Raw genomic sequence first — 18972 nt, 5'->3', positions numbered from 1 at the left:
AGGCAGATTCTCAACCACTGCGCCACCAGGGAAGCCCCCTCCCCCCCCTTTATTAACTGCGCCTTTCCCCCAGATCATCAGATATTATCAGAGCACACGGCTGTACCATATCCCAGAAGACGGGTGTATTATAATTTAATGAATCCTCTAAATGTTGGCCATTAAGTTGTTTTTAATTTCTTACTACTGTAATTCATTCAAGCTATTCAAGATGAACCTTTGCACGAGTCTGTTTCCTTGAGAAGGGTCCTCAGACATGGAATTTCAGGGTATGATATACACCCTGAATATACAATAACACAGTCTTGGATGTCTGTCCCTCTGCACTGCAAGCCATGCCCCTCTTGTCCACCGGACCCATCCCTGGCACAGCGAGGCGCTTTCACCGCTGGGTCCCTGTGCTCTGCTGCCCCCTTGAGGAGGCCCAGGGATGGGGCTGGTCCCTCCTCTTCTTCAAAGATGCCAAGGGGATCCTCACCCTTCATCAGAATTCTGAAGTCCTTGAAAACAAACAAGTGGGCCCTTTTTTCTTTAAAGAAACAGGGAATTAAATAACACCGCTGGCTTCAGAATCTTAATTTTCCTTACACTTAGGGCAATCGAGCTACTAAATCTTCACAGTGGGGCTTCTGTTCTTAGGGTTTTTCTTTTTTCTTCTCATTTTTGAGGGTAAAACTATACTAACCTTCTGAGATTTTCTCTCACAAAGGTAACACAGGCAGACGATCAGGTTACCTTGACTACAGCAGGTGACCTGTGCTGGGAGCCTGCTCACCAGGGCCTCTGGACACACACAACACGGATGTGTCTGGGCGTGTGCTCCTCCATCAGCTCTGAGCATGGTGTCCTGTATGCAGTAAGCACGTAGCAAATGTGTCACAAATGAAGGAGTCCAAAGCCCCTTCCCTGCCCTAAAATTCTGGTTCTAGACATTTTATAGGCGAAGAATGCCAGGTGAATAGAAGTTGGACTGAGAAAGTCCTTTCTATGCTTCCCAAGAGCTTAGAGCCCATTGTGGGTCGGGGGTGAGCAATGGCTCTAGTTCGGAGCCAACAGAGGCCAGAGGCTTGATATGGACGTTGAGGGTTAACGTGGATCCTGCTAAGCCGACGGGGCCAGAGAGGTGGCAAGCAAAGGAGTGATTCCCTCTGCAGCCGCCGTTTTCCTTAACAATTTCTTTTACCCCCTTCCTGCATCAGGTGCTGGGAGAAAGAGGAGGTCTCTTGGTGCATGACCTGGGACTGGTGTTATCAGTTCCCTTCGGAAGAAAGGTCTTTGGATAAAGAAGCCCAAGGAAGGAATGTTGCCAAATTCCCATTCAAAGTGCTCTTTACAGCCTTCAGTGGCCTGTTGTACTCGACAAAGTCCAGGTCTGTGCCAAAGTACAGGCTGAAGTTGTGGCTCTGATATCTGTATGTATGTGAATAAACGTAGTTTTGCCTGTACAGCTTTTAATCACTTATAGCATATTAATTTTCATCTGTGTTATTAACTAATGAACATTTTCCATATGCCAGGTAGATTGTTACGTGCTCTGGATACATTATTTTCTTTACATTATTTTCTTTACTTCTTTACTGTTTCACAGATGTAGAAACAGAGGCATAGAGAGGTTAAGTTGCTCGCCAAACACCACAGAGTTGGCAGATGTGAGATACAAACCCAGCCTCTTTTGACTACAAAGCTCATTTTGTTTAGCCTACTAAGTTCTATTGCTTTGCTGATGACATTTATCATCTTCTGCCTCATTCGGCAGGTATTTGTCCAAATCTTACATTATGAGTCCTTTGGGAGCATTTATCTTATCTCTTATTAGCCTGAAATGCCTTACACACAGCAGGGAAATAATCTTTGCCTCTTGATTCAAGCAGCAATCTGGTACCAGGAACTGAATATCACAGACTTTGTGGGGGTTTTTTCTTCCCAACTTTTTATTTTGAAAAATTTTAAACTTATCGGAAAGTTTCAAGAATAATGCAACGAACATCCACATATGCTCCACCTAGCTACACCAATTGTTAACACTTCACATGTTTTTTCCCTTGACCATTTGAGAGTTAGTTGCAGACACATGCTATTTCACTCCTAAATACTTCAGCAGGTATGTCCTAAACACCAGGCCATTTCTGCATAATCAAGGTATAATCATGACTCTCAGAAAATTTTACATGTTACAATACTACTATAGTCGACATTCAAGTTTTCTCAGTTGACCCAAGAATGATCCTCAACAGATGCTTTTTGTTTTTTGATCCTGGGTGCAATTTAGGATCACATTGCTCTTGGAGTCATATCTTTGTCTCCTTTAATCTAGAACACTAGCCTTTTTCTTAATATTTCATGAAATTTACATTTACGAAGAGACCAGGTGGTTGTTTTGCAGAATGTCCCTCAATTTGGATTGTCCCTCAATCTGATTGTTTCCTTGTGAATAGAGAGAAGTCACTTTTTTGGCAAGAATGAGCATGTGGTGTCAGTCTGTACCATCCCTGGTGATGTCAAGTTTGATCACTCGGTTGAGGGTGACTTCTTTGATGTGAAGGTACCCTTTTCTCTTCACTAAGTAACCTGTGGGATGACACTTTGGAACTGTATGAATATCCTCAACCGTCCAGCATCTACTGATGAATTTTGCTTGAATCAGTTATTGGTGGCTCCAAGTGGTGATTTCCTATTTCTATAATTTCTTCTACACTTATGAGCTGCAGTTCGTCTCTGAAGGAGAGCTCTCCCGCCTCCATCTCCTCTCTGCCTTTGAATTATCATTTACCCTGTGTCATCTTGAATAAGTCACGTCACTTACCCCCTCGGGACTTATTTTTCTCATCCTTAAGACGAGATGACCTAAGGGCCACATTCTTGAATTTTAGTCACCCTGAGACGAAATCCCCATACAGGTCTGCCAGGCATCCGCCAGAGAAGGAGACGCCGGGGTCGGCTGTGCCAGGATCCACTGCGGAGTGGTTGGTACCGCCGCATCCGCCGCCACGGCCCCTCCCCTGGCAACGGTAACTAGTAGCCTACGCGCCCTCTCGCGAGAGCGGGCCCCTCGCGGACAAAGGTGCGGTCCCCCGGCCTGCGCGCCCCACGTCAACCCCCCCCCCCCCGTCCCTGCGCGCCGGGCCCTGCCGCGCACGCGCGTACTCGGACGGTTGGAGATGTAGGTCCGACCCCGGCGCGACACTCCGGCGCAGCCGCGACGCGGGGCTCAGGGCGCGCAGGCGCCGCGGGCGTGGGGCCGCGCAGGCGCGGACGGCGTTGCTCTGAAGAAGACCTTCTTCGGTGCCCTGGCGGAGCGGGCGCGCCCTCCTGGCTGAGCGGACAGGTCCTCCCGTCGGAGGTAAGGCGAGCCGGGGCCGCGGGCCGGCGGCCGGGCGGGGGCGGGGCGGCGACCGGCAGGGCCCTGCGGGAGGAAGGGCCGCCTAACGGGGCGCGGGCCCGCGGGCGGGGTCGGCGGGTACCGGCCCCTCGGGTGATGGACCGCCGCGCCGCCACCTGCTCGCGCCCGCCTGGCCCCCAGGACTCTCCGGGCGTCAGGCCGGACGGGAGGTTGGTTTCGAGGGAAGTCGGGTCCTCGAACCCCGAACCCACCCCCGCCCCCGGCTTCCTCCCCGGCATTGGAGTCCAGCATCAGGGGGTCGCTTCCACTCCCTGCCGCCGAGGGGAGGATGCTGAATGTGCACCTTCAAGGGGCGAGGCGAGCTGACGGTCCCGTTAGTAATCCTGTGAAGCTGGGTTATAACTAACCCGCCACCCCCCACCCCTCGACTGCGGCTCCTGCAACCCCGGTGCGCTGTGCGTGCCCACGGACAAGTGCATTTGTAGTCATGGAAATGTGCGGAACGTGACGTCTCCGGGGCTTCTCGAGTTTTTGCTTGATCATACCAGCAGTGCACTTCCCATCAGGATCCTGGGCCTGAAAAAGTAAGCTTGAACTAGGCAAAATTGAGGTCCAACCCCCTACACGACTTTTGCAAAGTGTCTGGCAGGTCGTTTTGAAAAAGCAGCAAGATGCTAAAAGACTGTAATGGGTCCCTGGATGGATGTTTCTAAACATTTAAGTGTATCTTTTCTCTTGTCGGTAGAGAAAAAAACCAGACTGTAAAACCTTAACATTTCTATTTGAATACGAAGTGCCTGCGTTTTAGACTGAACTTCGGGAAACATTTCAACAGATACCGGCATCGGTTGTGGTCATAAAGAGTAATATCAGATTGCAGTTGGCAATGTGTAAAAAGCCAAAAATTGATCCTTTGAACACAAAGGACTGAATTGTAAATCAATTGCTCTGGGAGTGAACTATGAAACCTTGTGGCTTAGAACAAAGCTTTACGATGCTATGAGTCAGTACATTTATCTCCTCTCACCTTTAGGCTTTCTTCTTAACTTTATATATATTTTAATACTCTGTTCTCTTAACATATCCTAATATCTGTCATGGTTGACAGGTTTAGGTTAAGGGACAAATTTTAAGTGAATTCACAATTACGAAGTGCACTATAAAGTGTGTGTAGTGTTCAGGTGTGGTGGAATAGGCAGAAGCTTATCAGGCCAGACTAAGAGCTCGGCCAAATAGAAGTAAATACCTTCGGCTGTGTAGGTGGTTCAGGGGCTAGCTGGTGCTCTGGATGTTTCTGGTGTAGTACTGGGGCCACTGGGGTTGCTTGAGGTGGTTCTACGACCTGTTGGATGTGGCTTTTGAAGCTGCTGCAGGAAGAGGTTTCCCGTGGTGCACAGGGCAAAGGGGTGGTATGTCCAGCAGTGTCGATAGGCCTGAGATTTTGATGTGAGGGTCATCTTGGCAGTAGAAAGGCTGGCTGAATACTAAGTAGGCAAGATGAGAAGTCAAGCCCCTTGGGTGTTGAAGGCTGTAACTGTAGAGTGTATACTGATTTGGGGGAGCAGACTGCTGCAGGTAGACCCTGTCCTGTATCTGGTTACTAGGTAAGATTATGCACTTTATTTTAAGAAGAGTTTTGAGAGAGGGCATACTCTGGGTGAATACATTTCAATTAGTGTGGTAATTCTTAAGAACTGAATGTCAGAGCGGCAAAAACGGTAACCCCGAAGATGTTTAATTGCATCCGTTTTACAGATCCTCAGAAAATTTACCTTGACACCTTACACAGCTCTTTGGCTTTATAACAGCCCAAGAAATGTTTTTCTAATGTACATTTTTGCATTTTTTTAAAAAGTAAAAGCCCAGTTTAACAGAGCATCTCCTTCAGCCTGGGAGAAATTTCTTTTCTTTGCAGTGCAATCAGAAAGATGATCTTTGTGAATCTCATGAAAAACCCTTTTATCCTCTAGCATTCTGGAAAGCTCTTTTTAAAGGAGCAGCATGCTTTCTCTCAACTTGGCTTGCATTAGGGCATAAGCATTAATGACGCAAAGGAAGAAAAAACTCTATACCTCTTCTCACAGAACTAAACAGCTGAACTGTGAATAACTACTAAATAGTTACTTTTATTCCCTTGTCCTCATTTTTCTTTGTAAGATATGTGTAACACACCGACTTACTGTGACCTAGGAAAGGCTGCCAAGGATGTCTTCAACAAAGGATATGGTAAGTATGCTACTGTGAATTGCCAATTTGGGGGGTAAGCATTAGTACTGAATGCCTACTATATGGGAGATACTGTGCTTAGTAAAATGAGGTTAAGTCAGCATTAATCTATTTTACAAGATTTAAGGGGATCACCATTAGCAGGTTACTAGACTTCTGTTTTTAGAGGTAGAGTCCCACAGGCATTAAAAGCTGTTGTGTACATTAACACATGCATAGCATTTGCGTATTTAATATCATCTGTCAGGTGAAATCATATAAATCTGTAATATGTGTGCCTCCTTTGGTTAGCCCTGGGGACAACTAACGTACGGGGTGTAGTTTTCCTCCTCCAAATAATGGCAGTATTTTCACGAGAGTGAAGACACAGCTTTTGACTTCTTTGGAGGAACATGCAGTGTTTGAAAGCAAGTGGACATTTATTTTTAGTTTTAAAAATTTAGTCTTTACATTTTAAATTTTTTGTGCTGTACACATTTGATTTTTTATTAACTAGTAATGTTAATTATATATTTTAAGCTTTATATATATATCTTCATAATTTCTAATAATTTTGGTTCTTAAAATAGTACATATTCCTTTCATCCATTTGTTTTTTTAACTTATATTTTCATAATATGCCTTTATTATTTTGAGGGACTTAAAAATTAAACTTAAGTTATTTTGTTATAATTCAGTTCCTTGTGGAACTCTCACCTAACAAGAATACTGAGTATTTTCCATATGGAATGTACTATGGACTATTTTCATAATTTCTAAGTTGCAAAGACTGGAGTGCATGTCACATTTTGTACATTAATTTTTTGTGTGTGTGTGTCTAGGATTTGGCATGGTCAAAATGGATCTGAGAACCAAGTCATGTAGTGGAGTGGTAAGTACTTAATATATATATATATATATATATATTTTTCAGTTAAATAATTAATTAATTTTATTTTCGGCTGCGTTGGGTCTTTGTTGCTGCACGTGGGTTTCTCTAGTTGTGGCAAGCGGGGGCTGCTCTTCGTTGCGGTGCACGGGCTCCTCATCGCGGTGGCTTCTCTTGTTGCGGAGCACGGGCTCTAGGTGCACGGGCTTCAGTAGTTGTGGCGCATGGGCTCCGTAGTTGTGGCTCGCAGGCTCTAGAGCGCAGGCTCAGTAGTTGTGGCGCACGGGCCTAGTTGCTCTGCGGCATGTGGGATCTTCCCGGACCAGGGATCAAACCCGTGTCCCCTGCATTGGCAGGCGGATTCTCAGCCGCTGCACCACCAGGGAAGCCCCTTAATATATCTTTAATAGATGTAGCATAATTAACTTAAAGGAACCTGTTTAAAAATCATTGTTTAGTCAAGTTACTTGAAACGACATACTTCTGGTGCTACGCTGTCTTCCCTACAGCTTTGTCCTGCTCTCACATTTCAGTGAGCTGCTCAGCCACTTGAGCTCAAGGACAGTCAGGTTGAATTTGGGGGGAGACCCTTTGTGTTTGTCATAATAAGAGTATTCTGAGTCTTATTCTCAGAAGATACAGAATATATGTATACATACGTATGTATATATATATATATTTTTGACCCATGCCATATCTTTATACTTTCATGAATATGTGTATGGACACTAAAATCTTTGCTTCCCTTGTATTGGGTTCATGCAAATTTTGTTGCCCTTTTGCAAAAACAAATTAATTTTAGTCTCTGTCCCTTCATGATTAGTTGAAACAAATGTAGAAATGCATGTAGAAGATTAGTCTACAGTTTTTATTAATGTTCATAAAGTCTTTTTTACTGGAAGTTAAGAATATGGTAAAGGATATATCAGTGTATTATCAAAGCATCACTAACCAGAGCTTTCTTTAAGTAAGTCTCAGCAAATAGATCAACTTTACCTTCACCTTATTCTCTGATTTCTCTTTATTGGCTGCATCTTTTTTGTTTGGTATTTACCTATTCAAACCAGCACAAATTTTATTTCTGAATATAATGATTAAATTAGAAGGGCAAGAAGCATGTGGAGTGTTTATGGTGCTTTGTCTTATGTTTCGTATAGTCCTGGTTTGTCACTATGATTCTTTCCCTGGGTTTTCTAGCAGTAAGTAAATATGTATGCAGCTACCCTACTAGGATGGGATTCTGTTATATTGTCTATTAAAATAGAAAAGTTATACTCATTTTGATTAGTACTTCAGAATTTGCTCAAGGTAGGTTTGTGTTGCAGAAATCAACAACTAAAATTTTATCTCCCTTTCATGCTGCTGTTGTGTGTGAATATTCATTCAGATGGTAAGAAAAACAGTATATTTGTGTGCTTGTTTTTATGGTTGCTCTTGTTCTCTGGTACTGATTGAGGGTAAATTTCATCCACTGCTCCAAATTTTCTCGATCGTATCTTGGTATTTTTATGATATGCCATCTATAACAGTCACATTTTCATGATTGTTTTGTTGCATACTAGCATTTAATGCAGAACCATAAATGTTATGTGCATGTTATAAATATATTTTGCACTGTTTGAGCTAATTATGAAATTAGACAAAAACTGAAGCAATTGTGAGCCTGGAACTCAACTTAGGAAAATTCTAGCCTTTTCTTTGAGATTTGTACCTCTGGCATTTTAGATTTTTGACAGAGCTTCAGACTAAGAAATGATGATAAGAAAGAAATACAGACTAAATACTCTTTTACCTTTATTTTTTGCACCAAAATTAAGGTTTATATTTGCTATACTTGCAAGTTTATGAAAGGTAAATGTGAAAAATGAAACACTAGGTAGCTGGATCTACTAAAAGAAAGTGATGTGAACTATTAAACATGACTAGCATTTTATCGTGTTTTACCAAGGCCTTGCCCTTAGTGTGCAGTGTGATATTCTCTTTGAAAACTTTCTGCGTGGTGTAGATAAACAGATCACAGTTTCCCAGTTGTTTCATCGGCCTGTAGAATGAGCGTTAGGGGGCAGGGTTGGCGGGGTTTCATTACTGTTGGCAATATTTCAGAAATGTTCTTTAAAAACAGGGCCAATCAGAAACGTTTTTTTCTTGACAGTTCATAGATTGACAGTGACAGGTGTTGACTGTTTGCTTCCCCTAGAAGGAGATCTATTTCTAATTGCTTATTGTCATACGACTGAGGGACACCTAACTGGGAGGAGGATATATTTTAAGGCATTCATAGTAACTATTTGACAGGGAAGAAGGATAAGTTACAACATTCCATTTTCTTGTGAAAAATGGGTACTTTCAATTATTGAAATTGTTTATGCTGATAGTCTTACGGATAGTTTTGTGGACAAAAGCAATAAAGTTTTTATAACAGTGTGAATATACTTAATGCCAGTGAACTGTACACATAAAAATGGTTAAAATGGTAAATTTTATGTTAAGTGTATTTCACCACAATAAAAATAAGGCTTTTTAATGCATTAAAGTTCTGGCCCTATTAAAAGGGGGGCAATCTAGGGCTTCTAGTGTTTGGGGATTTTTAAGGACTTTAAAGTTAACTAATAGTTCAAAAGGTATGATAGAGAACTGATAGTCTTTTTCATGTCATGAAAGTACATATTTAAGATTCAGTATTTTTGTCTTTTTAGAAAAGGCGTTTATTTTCAGTAAAAATATTTTTCTTTTAAAAGAGAGATTCCCATTTAGTAAGAGAGTATATGGCACAGAAATATCAGTAAGAGAGGTGGAGTAATGGGAAAAGTGGTGAAAAGTGAGTCGTGTTGGTTTCTGCCACATTGAACATTACTTTCTGGAATGCATATTTTCTATCTGATGAGCTGATTTTAAAGTAATTATTTTTTCTTACCAGGAATTTTGTACTTCTGGTCATGCTTACACTGATACAGGGAAAGCATCAGGCAACCTAGAGACCAAATACAAGATTTGTGACTATGGACTGACCTTCACCCAAAAGTGGAACACAGACAATACTCTTGGGACAGAAATCTCTTTGGAGAATAAGGTAAGAGAGCGTTGGAACTTATTTGTAGGGTAGAGTTATCTTGGGGATAAAATGATGAACAAATCCCCAAGATATAATTTGAGATCTTGCACCCTGTCTAGTTTTCATATTTTTTCTCTGCATGTGGCCTTCTTTGGTATGTTTTATGTTTCTAGAAAGTAAGGTTTTGTTGCTGCGTACATAATTATGATATCTTTTGTTCTGACCAGTTCTAAAATACTTACTGTTACACAGCTGAGCCTCTCCTGAGTAGACCAAGCTATTTGTAGTGATCTAATTTAATTTTGTTTTGTAATCATTGCAAAATTGACTCCACAGAAAAGTGTTTCTAAAATTCTTTAATGTTTTCAAAGAGAAAATCTTTCAGCAGTTATTTGTCAAGTGCCTGCTACATTCAGGGCACTATTTTTTGAAGTATGTTTATTTGCACATTACCATATATAGATAATGCATATGTATGTATAGCTGAATAAATTACTTAGGTTGGCTTGTTAAATGTCCAGTTATAATAATTTCAAGAGAGTATCACAGTTATTTTGTTGTATTGGGATTTTGTGGTTTTGTACTCTAGTTTACATTATTGGCTATAACAGGATTTGACCTATATGTTTTAGCCTTTTTTTGGGTGAGAGAATCATGATGAAGCCTGGGGGTGAGGGGAGTGGGATGGGGGCAGGGAAGGAAGAAGAGGGAATTTATTAAATCATTTAATATTTGGCTTTCTTTAATGACTTTCTTATTTGTTAGAGAGGAAGTTAGAGAAAACTTTAGAATTGGTTTTTCAAGTCAAGAAAAGAATTAAAAATTGCTGATTGTTAATTTGAAATCTTTATTTTCCAGTTGGCTGAAGGGTTGAAACTGACTCTTGATACCATATTTGTACCGAACACAGGGTAATTATCCCAACCCCATTTTCTGAAATGGTCTTGTGGCTTGAAGGGATAGAGAGGTCTAGGGCAGGGAGCTACAGGAGGAGCTCTGGAGGTGAGGGGCACTGAGACCTGTGTGTGCAGGAGGGAGGGAGGGACCCTCCCTGAGGACACTCCCTATGACACTCAAAGAGGCACATAGTAGAAAAAATTCAGGAGCTAGAGGGGTCTGAGACGAGATATTTTTTAAGCTGTCCTGAAGATTCATGGATGTGATGTCTTGCTGAGAAGTCAACATCTTAAGAGAAGAGTGTAGTCTCCTGGCACCAGAACACTGCAAAGAATAGTTCCACTTACTTGATTTCTTAGCCTTTATAAATCCCCCAACTTCTCTGACTCAGTTTTTTCATCTGAAAAATGGGGATTATGTTGTTTCCCACCTGCCTCTCTCTAAAGGACAGGCGCTCGACGGGGGCCACGTGGCATTTCTCCTCCACTGTAACAGCAGGCGCGTCCCTCCTGCTACACACCTGTGTTGTCTGCAGGACAAGCGCAGGACTACTAAGAACTGATTTCGTGTCTTCAGTATTGTCCTTCAAATATGTACACTTCTGTTCCATCCATCTAACATTGTCCAGGGAGAAAACACTGGCCTAAGGAAAATAAATATGCTTATTAAAAAAAAAAGTACACTTCTCTCTATGACAGGTTAATAGTTTAGAAGTCTGTCGGGTGTTACCTTTTGTAGCATTTGGAAACATTTAAAGAAATTTGGTTTCTTGTATGTCTGTATACATACACATTCAGATTATTAATTTGGTACTGAAATATCTTATACCTTTTATACTTATACATGAAATTAATCATGAAATACCCTATCATTTGAACTTACAGTGAGGAATAGGTAAAAAATAGTATATATATTTCTACTCCTAACAAAATTACATTTGTAGAGCTGTCATTTGAAACATTTTTACTGTATATGTGCCACCTGCCAAAACAGTATTTACATTATGGGAGAGGAGGGATCTTACCCTAAAGATTTCTGGACAGCAGTGAAAACTTGTACTGTTTTCATTTTTTTTTTTTTTTTCACAGAAAGAAGAGTGGGAAATTGAAGGCCTCCTATAAACGGGATTGTTTCAGTGTTGGCAGTAATGTTGATATAGATTTTTCTGGACCAACCATCTATGGCTGGGCTGTGTTGGCCATTGAAGGTTGGCTTGCTGGCTATCAGATGAGTTTTGACACAGCCAAATCCAAACTGTCACAGAATAATTTCGCCCTGGGTTACAAGGCTGCAGACTTCCAGCTGCACACTCACGTGTGAGTGTTCATAGTTGAGAGTTCCTCCTTTAGTGCCGGCACAGTTGCCCAGAAGGATGGTAGCCATTAGCATGAGGAGAAGGTTGGAAGGGGTGGTGCTGGCATGACGTCATGCCCTGGTGGACATCCAGCCTCGCTGCGCCGCTCGTAGTCGGCAAAGCACTGCAGGGTTAGTGCACTTGGCGCTGATGCTGTGCCGCTGGCAGTTGCTGGCCTCTGAGCCTGTACCCCAGCCACTGGGATGGAGAGAGCCCGGGGCAGGGGTCACCTCCTGGTAGAAGGGACCCTTTGGAGGCGTTCCTGCTTCCTCCGGTTCCCTGTTCATCTTGTCAGTTTCTAGAAGCAGGTCTGTTAGGATCGTGAGCAACCCCCTGATTGCTCTGAGCGTCCTGGAGCATCCCCGGTGTAATTCTCTGGAGGTTTTCAGGTACCCTGGTCAGAACCCAGTTACCTGGGTTGTATTCCGAAGTCCTCAGAGCAGTCCTGGGTTCCAGTCTTAGGCTGTCGGTCACATGAATTTGAACTTTGAAACTGCATTTCATGTCTTGGCCTACTGGGCACTGCTGCTGTCCCAGGAAGAAAAGCGTCAGCTCTGTGTTTTTGAAGTGTTGCAGATTGCTTTCCGCTGGACACTCTATTCCGCTTATGGTGACTAAAATAAAGTCGCTAGTGGTGTAGAAAGAGGCACTGAAATTGATGAGACAGTACTATGAAAACTCGGGAACTGACTGCTCAGGTGCTCTGAAGCAATACGTCGCGTACTTCCCTGGGGCCGTGCACTGTAGCTATTGTCTGGAGGGTGCTCTCTCATGCTAAGGTGGTGTTCCGAGTGACATCCAGAATTGGCTTGTACTACTATATATTAGTTTTCGCAGAATCTTTATATAACCCTACTTTGGAGTTTCTAAATACTGTGAACATCTCAGAGACATACAGTTCATACTTCCTTGAGGTGTCTGCCTTTGTGCACAATTGAATTGTGTCTAAGAAATTCATGTCATGTGGAGGAGCCAAGTAAATGAGTCAGATGTTACTGTGCTTTAATTAGGTGGCTATAAATCACCTAACTGGTTTGTTGGGAAGTCAGCTCTGCTAGAAGTCTGCTGAAGTCTGTAGCTATAAAATAAGACCCTGATTTAGGTAGTCTTAGACATTGTTTCCATGTTGCAACAAACTAGATACAACAACAAACTAGATGACTTTCCTTGTGCTGTGAACACAGGAACGACGGCACAGAGTTTGGAGGCTCGATCTACCAGAGGGTGAACGAGAAGGTCGAGACGTCAGTAAGCCTCGCGTGGACGGCCGGCAGCAACAACACCCGCTTCGGCATCGCCGCCAAGTACAAGCTGGACTGTAGAACTTCCCTATGTGTAAGAACGGGCTGCAGATCGGGTCTGCTCTTAGGGTTTCCTCTGAGTCGTAAATGGATGCTGTGATGTGGTTGTAGTTGGCATGTTCTTTATCAACTTTGAGCTACTCACTGTGTAGTGAAAAGAGCATATACCTGAAGTCAGGAACTGTGGGTTCTAATCTTACTTCCTCCTGTATTTGTCGTCCGGCCTTCTAAAGTCATTTTATCTCTTTGGCCTCAACATTTTCTGATCTATAAGTTCCTGGGTTTTGATGACTATTCCTGTTGTCATTGGTAATTCTTGTTAATAACACTAATTGAGCTCTTAGATCTCAGGTCCTGTGCTAAGACTTTATGTGTATTATCTCATTTAACCCTCACAACTACTCTATTTGGTGAGCAGTATTACCCTCATCCGCATTTTATAGATGAGGGAGCTGAGACTTAGAGAGGTCAGGTAACTTGCCCAAGGTCACACAGTAAGAGACAGTGCCAAGATTTGATCCCAGATCTGTCACCAGAGTTCATGCTCTTACCACTGTCGGAGGTTGTAAAACTGGTAACTCAAAAGAATTCAGTTCACAGGAGGGGTGTTTGGCTGCACAGTGTTTTAAAATTTTGCTCGAGGCCTTTAAGCATGCATTCTCAAGGTCCCCTCTGTCCGCTACTGACTTCTTAAAAGATTTATCTTTTATTAATTAAGTTTTCAGTTTTACTAATTCTGGATTGGTCCTAAGGTGTTTCAGCTTTGGAAATCTGATGCATGGAGTGGTTGTGTTGGACTTACATACTATGAAATTGATTGTTTTCTAACTGTTTCTATTTCATCTCCTAATCTTAGGCTAAAGTGAATAATGCCAGCCTGATTGGACTGGGTTATACTCAGACCCTTCGACCAGGTGAGTAAAGGAGTGAATAACTATGGGCTTGGGGTAGAAGGTGATTGAGGAATAATGAAAATAACCTACAGACAACCTGCAATCACTTTAGGTTGATTCAGACCGTCTTGTAACATTTGGTTGTTCGAAGTAAAACAGATTAAGCACTTTTGTTTAAAAAAGTATTTTTGTACAGTAAGTTCCCTACATATAAATGAGTTCCATTCCAAGAGCTCATTTGTAAGTCCAGTTTGTTCGTAAGTCCAACAGAGTTAGCCTAGGTACCCAGCTAACACAATCAGCTATAGCACTGTACTGTAATAGGTTTATAATACTTTTCACACAAATAATACATAAAAAAACAAGCACAACAAATAAAACATGTTTAGTCTCACAGTACAGTACCCTGAAAAGCACAGTAGTCCAGTACAACAGCTGGCACACAGGGGCTGGCATCGAGTGGACAGGCAAGAAGAGTGACTGACTGGAGGAGGGAGAGGAGGTGGGAGATGGTAGAGTTGAAGGGTCATCAGCAATAGGAGACGGACGGCAAGCGGCCATTTCCCTCATGGCTGACGGTGATGGCACAGGTTCTGGCTCCTTGCTGGATTCAATTCTGTCTACCCTCTTGAAGAAATGATCTAGTGATGTCTGGGTAGTACTGTACCAGCTACATCACCACTGCTTTTATGCTTGCTTCTGGACATGCTGGGCTTGAAATAGAGATGCCGTACTACTGTATTCTATACTGTACAGTAAAGCACACAAAAGCACAAGAACTTGTAGAGGATGCACACATGTGACAAGGTACGCCAGACACGTGAACTAACTTACATGACTGGACACGTGAACACACGTTCGCATCTTTGAAAGTTCAACTTGGAGGTTTGTGTAAAGGGGACTTACTGTATTCCTGATAATAACTTGGTTACTGTGGCTTGTGAGTTTGGTTGATCACTCATCATTCTTAACCCTGAACTCCAAATAAAGTGTGCCATGACTGTGCTTTACAGATCAGGTGGCTGTGGGTACCCTGGCATCGAGTTAGTAACAGAGGTAATCTCATAGCCAGCTGTAACCCATGCCGTTGACTCCACCCACTGTTTCTAGGAAATGCAGATCTGATCGTAATGCTTGTTACAAGTGACTGTGGTGTTTGCTTCCTCCTAGGAGTGAAACTGACCCTGTCAGCTCTGATCGACGGCAAGAACTTCAGTGCAGGAGGGCACAAGGTCGGGCTGGGGTTTGAGCTGGAAGCTTAATGTGCTCGTGAATAAAGCATCAGCTCTGTCCCTGCAGGGGAAGAGAAAGGAACCCACTATGTTTTGGCCTTAAAATTCTTCTGTGAAATTTCAAAAGTGTGAACTTTTTATTCTTCCAAAGAATTGTAATCCTCCTCACACAGAAGCCTAGATATCGAGTCCAGCCTAAGGGAGGTGTGCCTGAAGGCATGCCCGGAAGTTGTCATGTCCGTGCCACATTTCAGTTCAGTTCCGCGGTGTTATTTTCAGTGTGTTGCTCAGCGACAGTGTAGTGTCATGTTACAAAGGAGATGACCCGACCCTCCAGTTGTCCATCACGTCCTGCATGTCCCACACCACTTTTTCATGACCTTGTAATGGTAGTGGAATCTTTCGTTTTGCGTCAGAATAAATAAAATGAACCCATCACGTTTGGAACATAATTGCTCATCTCACTTGCCAGTGCTGGTTTCTTATATTTGGTGTGACTGATGTTGCTGTGGAAAACGCTCATCCGTGGGATTTGTGTCTGAATCATCTGTGCTGCCGCCCGTCCCCGCCACCCTTGTTTACCGCCCTCCTGCTGCTCTTCTGCAGTCAGGCCGAGCTGTCAAACCGTGCGTTTTGTTCTGGGGGCTTAGAAGCACATCTGCCGAGGTCCTTGCTACCTGTTGCAGTGTGAGAGACTGTATCCTGTTGGTAGTTTGTAAAGCTGCTGAGGGAGAGTGAGCGTGTGAGTGGATGAAAAGAGGGCAAAGGGAAGAGTACAATTGGGGGAAATGCTGCCCGGGAGAGGCTGGTGGGCGGGGCCACAGCTGGATGGGGCGCATCCGTGGCCCGCCCGGGCATCAGGACAGTGCTTTTGATGACTAGATCTAGAAGAATGATGGCCAGAGGATGGAAATAGCAGTTGAGAAAAGAAATGAGTAGACTATCGTGTCTTCAGGGCTTACTGGTAAATCATCTCTCTATGAGTAGAGCTCCTTTTGAAAAAAATTTTTTTTTAACAAAATATATGATGGTTGCTACAGATTCAGTCAGTGTGGACATAAATAAAAGTGAAAATTCCCATTCCTCTCTCCAGTCCCTCTTTCTTCCACTGCCACTAACAGTTTGACATATGTCCTTGGGATATTTTTCAGTGTCTTTAGAGATTACATAAATATCTATCTATATATATAAAATGTTAAAATGCATATCTTTTCTTGCAACATACTTATAAAGTTAACAGCAGAGTCCTCTTTGTTTGTATAAATATGCCTCATATTTTTTATTTTTATACTTTTGTATAAATGTGGCATTTATTTATTCCCCTTTTTCCTATATCCAGTCTGCTTTACAAAGAGTGCTGCGTTGAATATCTTTGTCCGTTTATGTTTGTCCACTTCCGTGAGTATTCCCATGGCAGCACTGCCCAGTAGAACTTGCTGTGGTGATGAAAATGAGGTATGTCTGCACTGTCCCACACGGCAGCCACTAGCCACGCGAAGCTGTTGAGCGCTTGAAATGTAAGTAGGTCAGTGGAAGAACTCAGTTTTTAATTCTATTTCATTTAAATTACTTTAAAAATTGAATAGCCACATGTATTGTAGGGGCTGTCATATGAGAGGTGCAGGTCTACAGGATCGGTTTCTGGAAGTGAGATTGCTGAGTCATAGGTTGTGCACATTCGATAAGTAGTACAAAATCGCCCTTCAGAAATTCTGTACCAATCTGTGTTTTCTACCAGTGGTGGTGAAGAGGTACCCATTTCCCCGTATCCACAGTAACGCCGAATGTCATCAGACGTCAAGATGTTTACCAGTTTTAGAGGTGAAAAATGATACCTTGCTTTAATTGCATCTCCCTAATGGCCAGTGAGATGGAGCTGTTTTCATATGTTTACTAATCATTTATAATTCTCTGATTTGCCTATTCAAGTTCCTTGCTCAGCTTCCAGATGAGTCATCTTAAAAACAACTGGACACGATTGCTTTTGGAAAATTGCAGTGCCGCAAGGTATTTCCCTACCACCACCAAAGATGACCTTTACTAGAATCCGAATTCCAACCACCACTTCTTATGTCAGAAGATATCTGTGATACCAGCCACATGATACAGTTTTATCTTCTCACTGTCTTTGTGGGTTGAGCCACCATTACAGGAGGTTAAATATAACAGAAAAGGAAAAGGGAATGAGGGGCGTAAACGACAAATTCATTCTGTGTTGTTGACACCTGTACCTTCCAGGGAGAACTCTGTGCAGACTGAACGGGGATGGGATGCTGAGCTGGGCTGGCGGACGCGCCGGGAACTCCTCGGGTTAGAGGGGTGTGGCTGTGGATGTGTCTCTTCAGTGTGGTGGTGTTTAGGGGCGGTGGACGGAAATGATGGGGCTGGGGCATGAGGAGGTGCAAGGAAATGCTGCTGAGATGCTCCCCTAATTAACTGCTTCGTTACTTACCTGATGAGGTTGGTTGTACTTGCGGCCTGAGTTAGATGGGAAGGAGATTGCTGTAGGTCGGTGCTTTATCCTTCTCCCTTTTAAGTGACGTGTTCTCACAGAGCTAAAGAGCCATACTTGGGGTTGATCCAATAACCCAGACGTGAACGTAGGGACGTGAAGTTCAGCCTTTATTCCGCAGTTTTACTGACTCATATTGCTGGCTGGGCTGTGTTCTGAGTACCCTCGTCGTTACATTGTAGCAGAAAGGGAAGCACATTTCTTGAGCTTCTGTGCCGGGCCCTGTCCTGGTCATCTACGTGACGTAACCTGCTGGCTGCTCACACAAACAGCTTGGCGTGCAGTCGCCCGGGAGAGGAAGCCATGCCAGGGGTCCTGGGACAGAGGTCTTCCTTGTGGTTTCTCATGTGGAAATCCTCACTACTAGCTCTCCTTCCCTGTAAAATGCACCTGAGCAGTTCCCCCCTCCGCTGCCGCCCCCGTCTCTCCAGTTTAGCCTTGTAACTCCTGTGGCCACTCATTTATTTGATCGTATTTAATTTGAAAAACGGATCCATTCAGGACCCGGCTGGGATCCTCATTCTTGAGCCTTACCCTCAAGGTAGCTTATTTGCCCTTCAGTGCAGCCTGGGAGCAGAGAACCAACATTCTGGTTTAGACACATCTTATGTCAGGTGGTTCTTTGATTCGGTGGCTCCGTGCCTGGGAATTTGCCTTAAGGAAACCATCAGAGATGCACACAGATGGATGTCCAGGGTTTCTCACTGCAGTGTTCTTTATAATAGAGACGAATTGATCACTGTGCAAATGGGGGTGATGAAATGAATGGGGGGTGATGGTATGTCTCTCCAGTAAGTGGAATATTACTCAGCCATCAAGAATCATGTGTTTGAGGAGTAAGAATCATTGAGGATTGTTCACAATGTTACACAGAGAAAGCGAGGTGAAAAACTAATTTCAGTTTTATTTAAGAAAAATGTTTATGCAAATATAGGAGAAAATACTCCAGAATATTAATGTTCATTACCTCAGGAAGGTGGAATCATAACTAATTTTTATTTGTTTTATGTTTTACTACAATTTTTCTGGTTTTCTAAAGTGAATTTCTTATTTCTGTAACCAGGGGCAAGCTCTCCTAATCAATGTTATTGTGAAAAAGGCAGAGGGCTCCTCGCGGGCCACAGCAGGCAGCGTATCTGGCAGTGGTGAGTGTGTTCAGGGCTCAGCAGAGGACGCGCCCCCCGGTCCCAGGGTCCGTGAGGCTGGCCATCAGCCAAGGCAAGAAACACCAGTGGTTCGTTCCTGCTTGCTCCCCTTGGGAAAGTTACCCAGACAGAGACATTGAGCAAAGTGTTCA

The 18972-nt window shown here is 43.2% G+C and overlaps 1 protein-coding gene across 1 annotated transcript; it reads left to right on the top strand.

Moving 5' to 3' along the window:
- The first annotated feature begins 3184 nt into the window (after positions 1-3184).
- VDAC3 (voltage dependent anion channel 3) lies at positions 3185-15245 on the top strand. The gene is made up of 9 exons (XM_082608491.1): positions 3185-3340; positions 5498-5566; positions 6388-6437; positions 9352-9504; positions 10345-10397; positions 11472-11699; positions 12922-13072; positions 13895-13952; positions 15102-15245. The coding sequence occupies exons 2-9, from the start codon at positions 5500-5502 to the stop codon at positions 15191-15193; spliced, it is 852 nt and encodes a 283-aa protein (XP_082464617.1). The 5' UTR covers positions 3185-3340; positions 5498-5499; the 3' UTR covers positions 15194-15245.
- The last annotated feature ends 3727 nt before the right edge of the window (positions 15246-18972 follow it).

The sequence above is a fragment of the Mesoplodon mirus genome (genome assembly GCF_964341445.2).
Source record: "Mesoplodon mirus genome assembly, chromosome: 20".
Lineage (NCBI taxonomy): Eukaryota > Metazoa > Chordata > Mammalia > Artiodactyla > Ziphiidae > Mesoplodon > Mesoplodon mirus.
This window is presented reverse-complemented; position numbering and strand designations above follow the sequence as displayed.

Excerpts from the sequence above, each read along its gene's own strand:
- VDAC3 (XM_082608491.1), top strand. The coding sequence starts at position 5,500 with ATGTGTAACACACCGACTTACTGTGACCTAGGAAAGGCTGCCAAGGAT. Across the intron at positions 9,505-10,344 it reads AAATCTCTTTGGAGAATAAG|TTGGCTGAAGGGTTGAAACT; the intron begins GTAAGAGAGCGT and ends TTTATTTTCCAG. Across the intron at positions 10,398-11,471 it reads ATATTTGTACCGAACACAGG|AAAGAAGAGTGGGAAATTGA; the intron begins GTAATTATCCCA and ends TTTTTTTCACAG.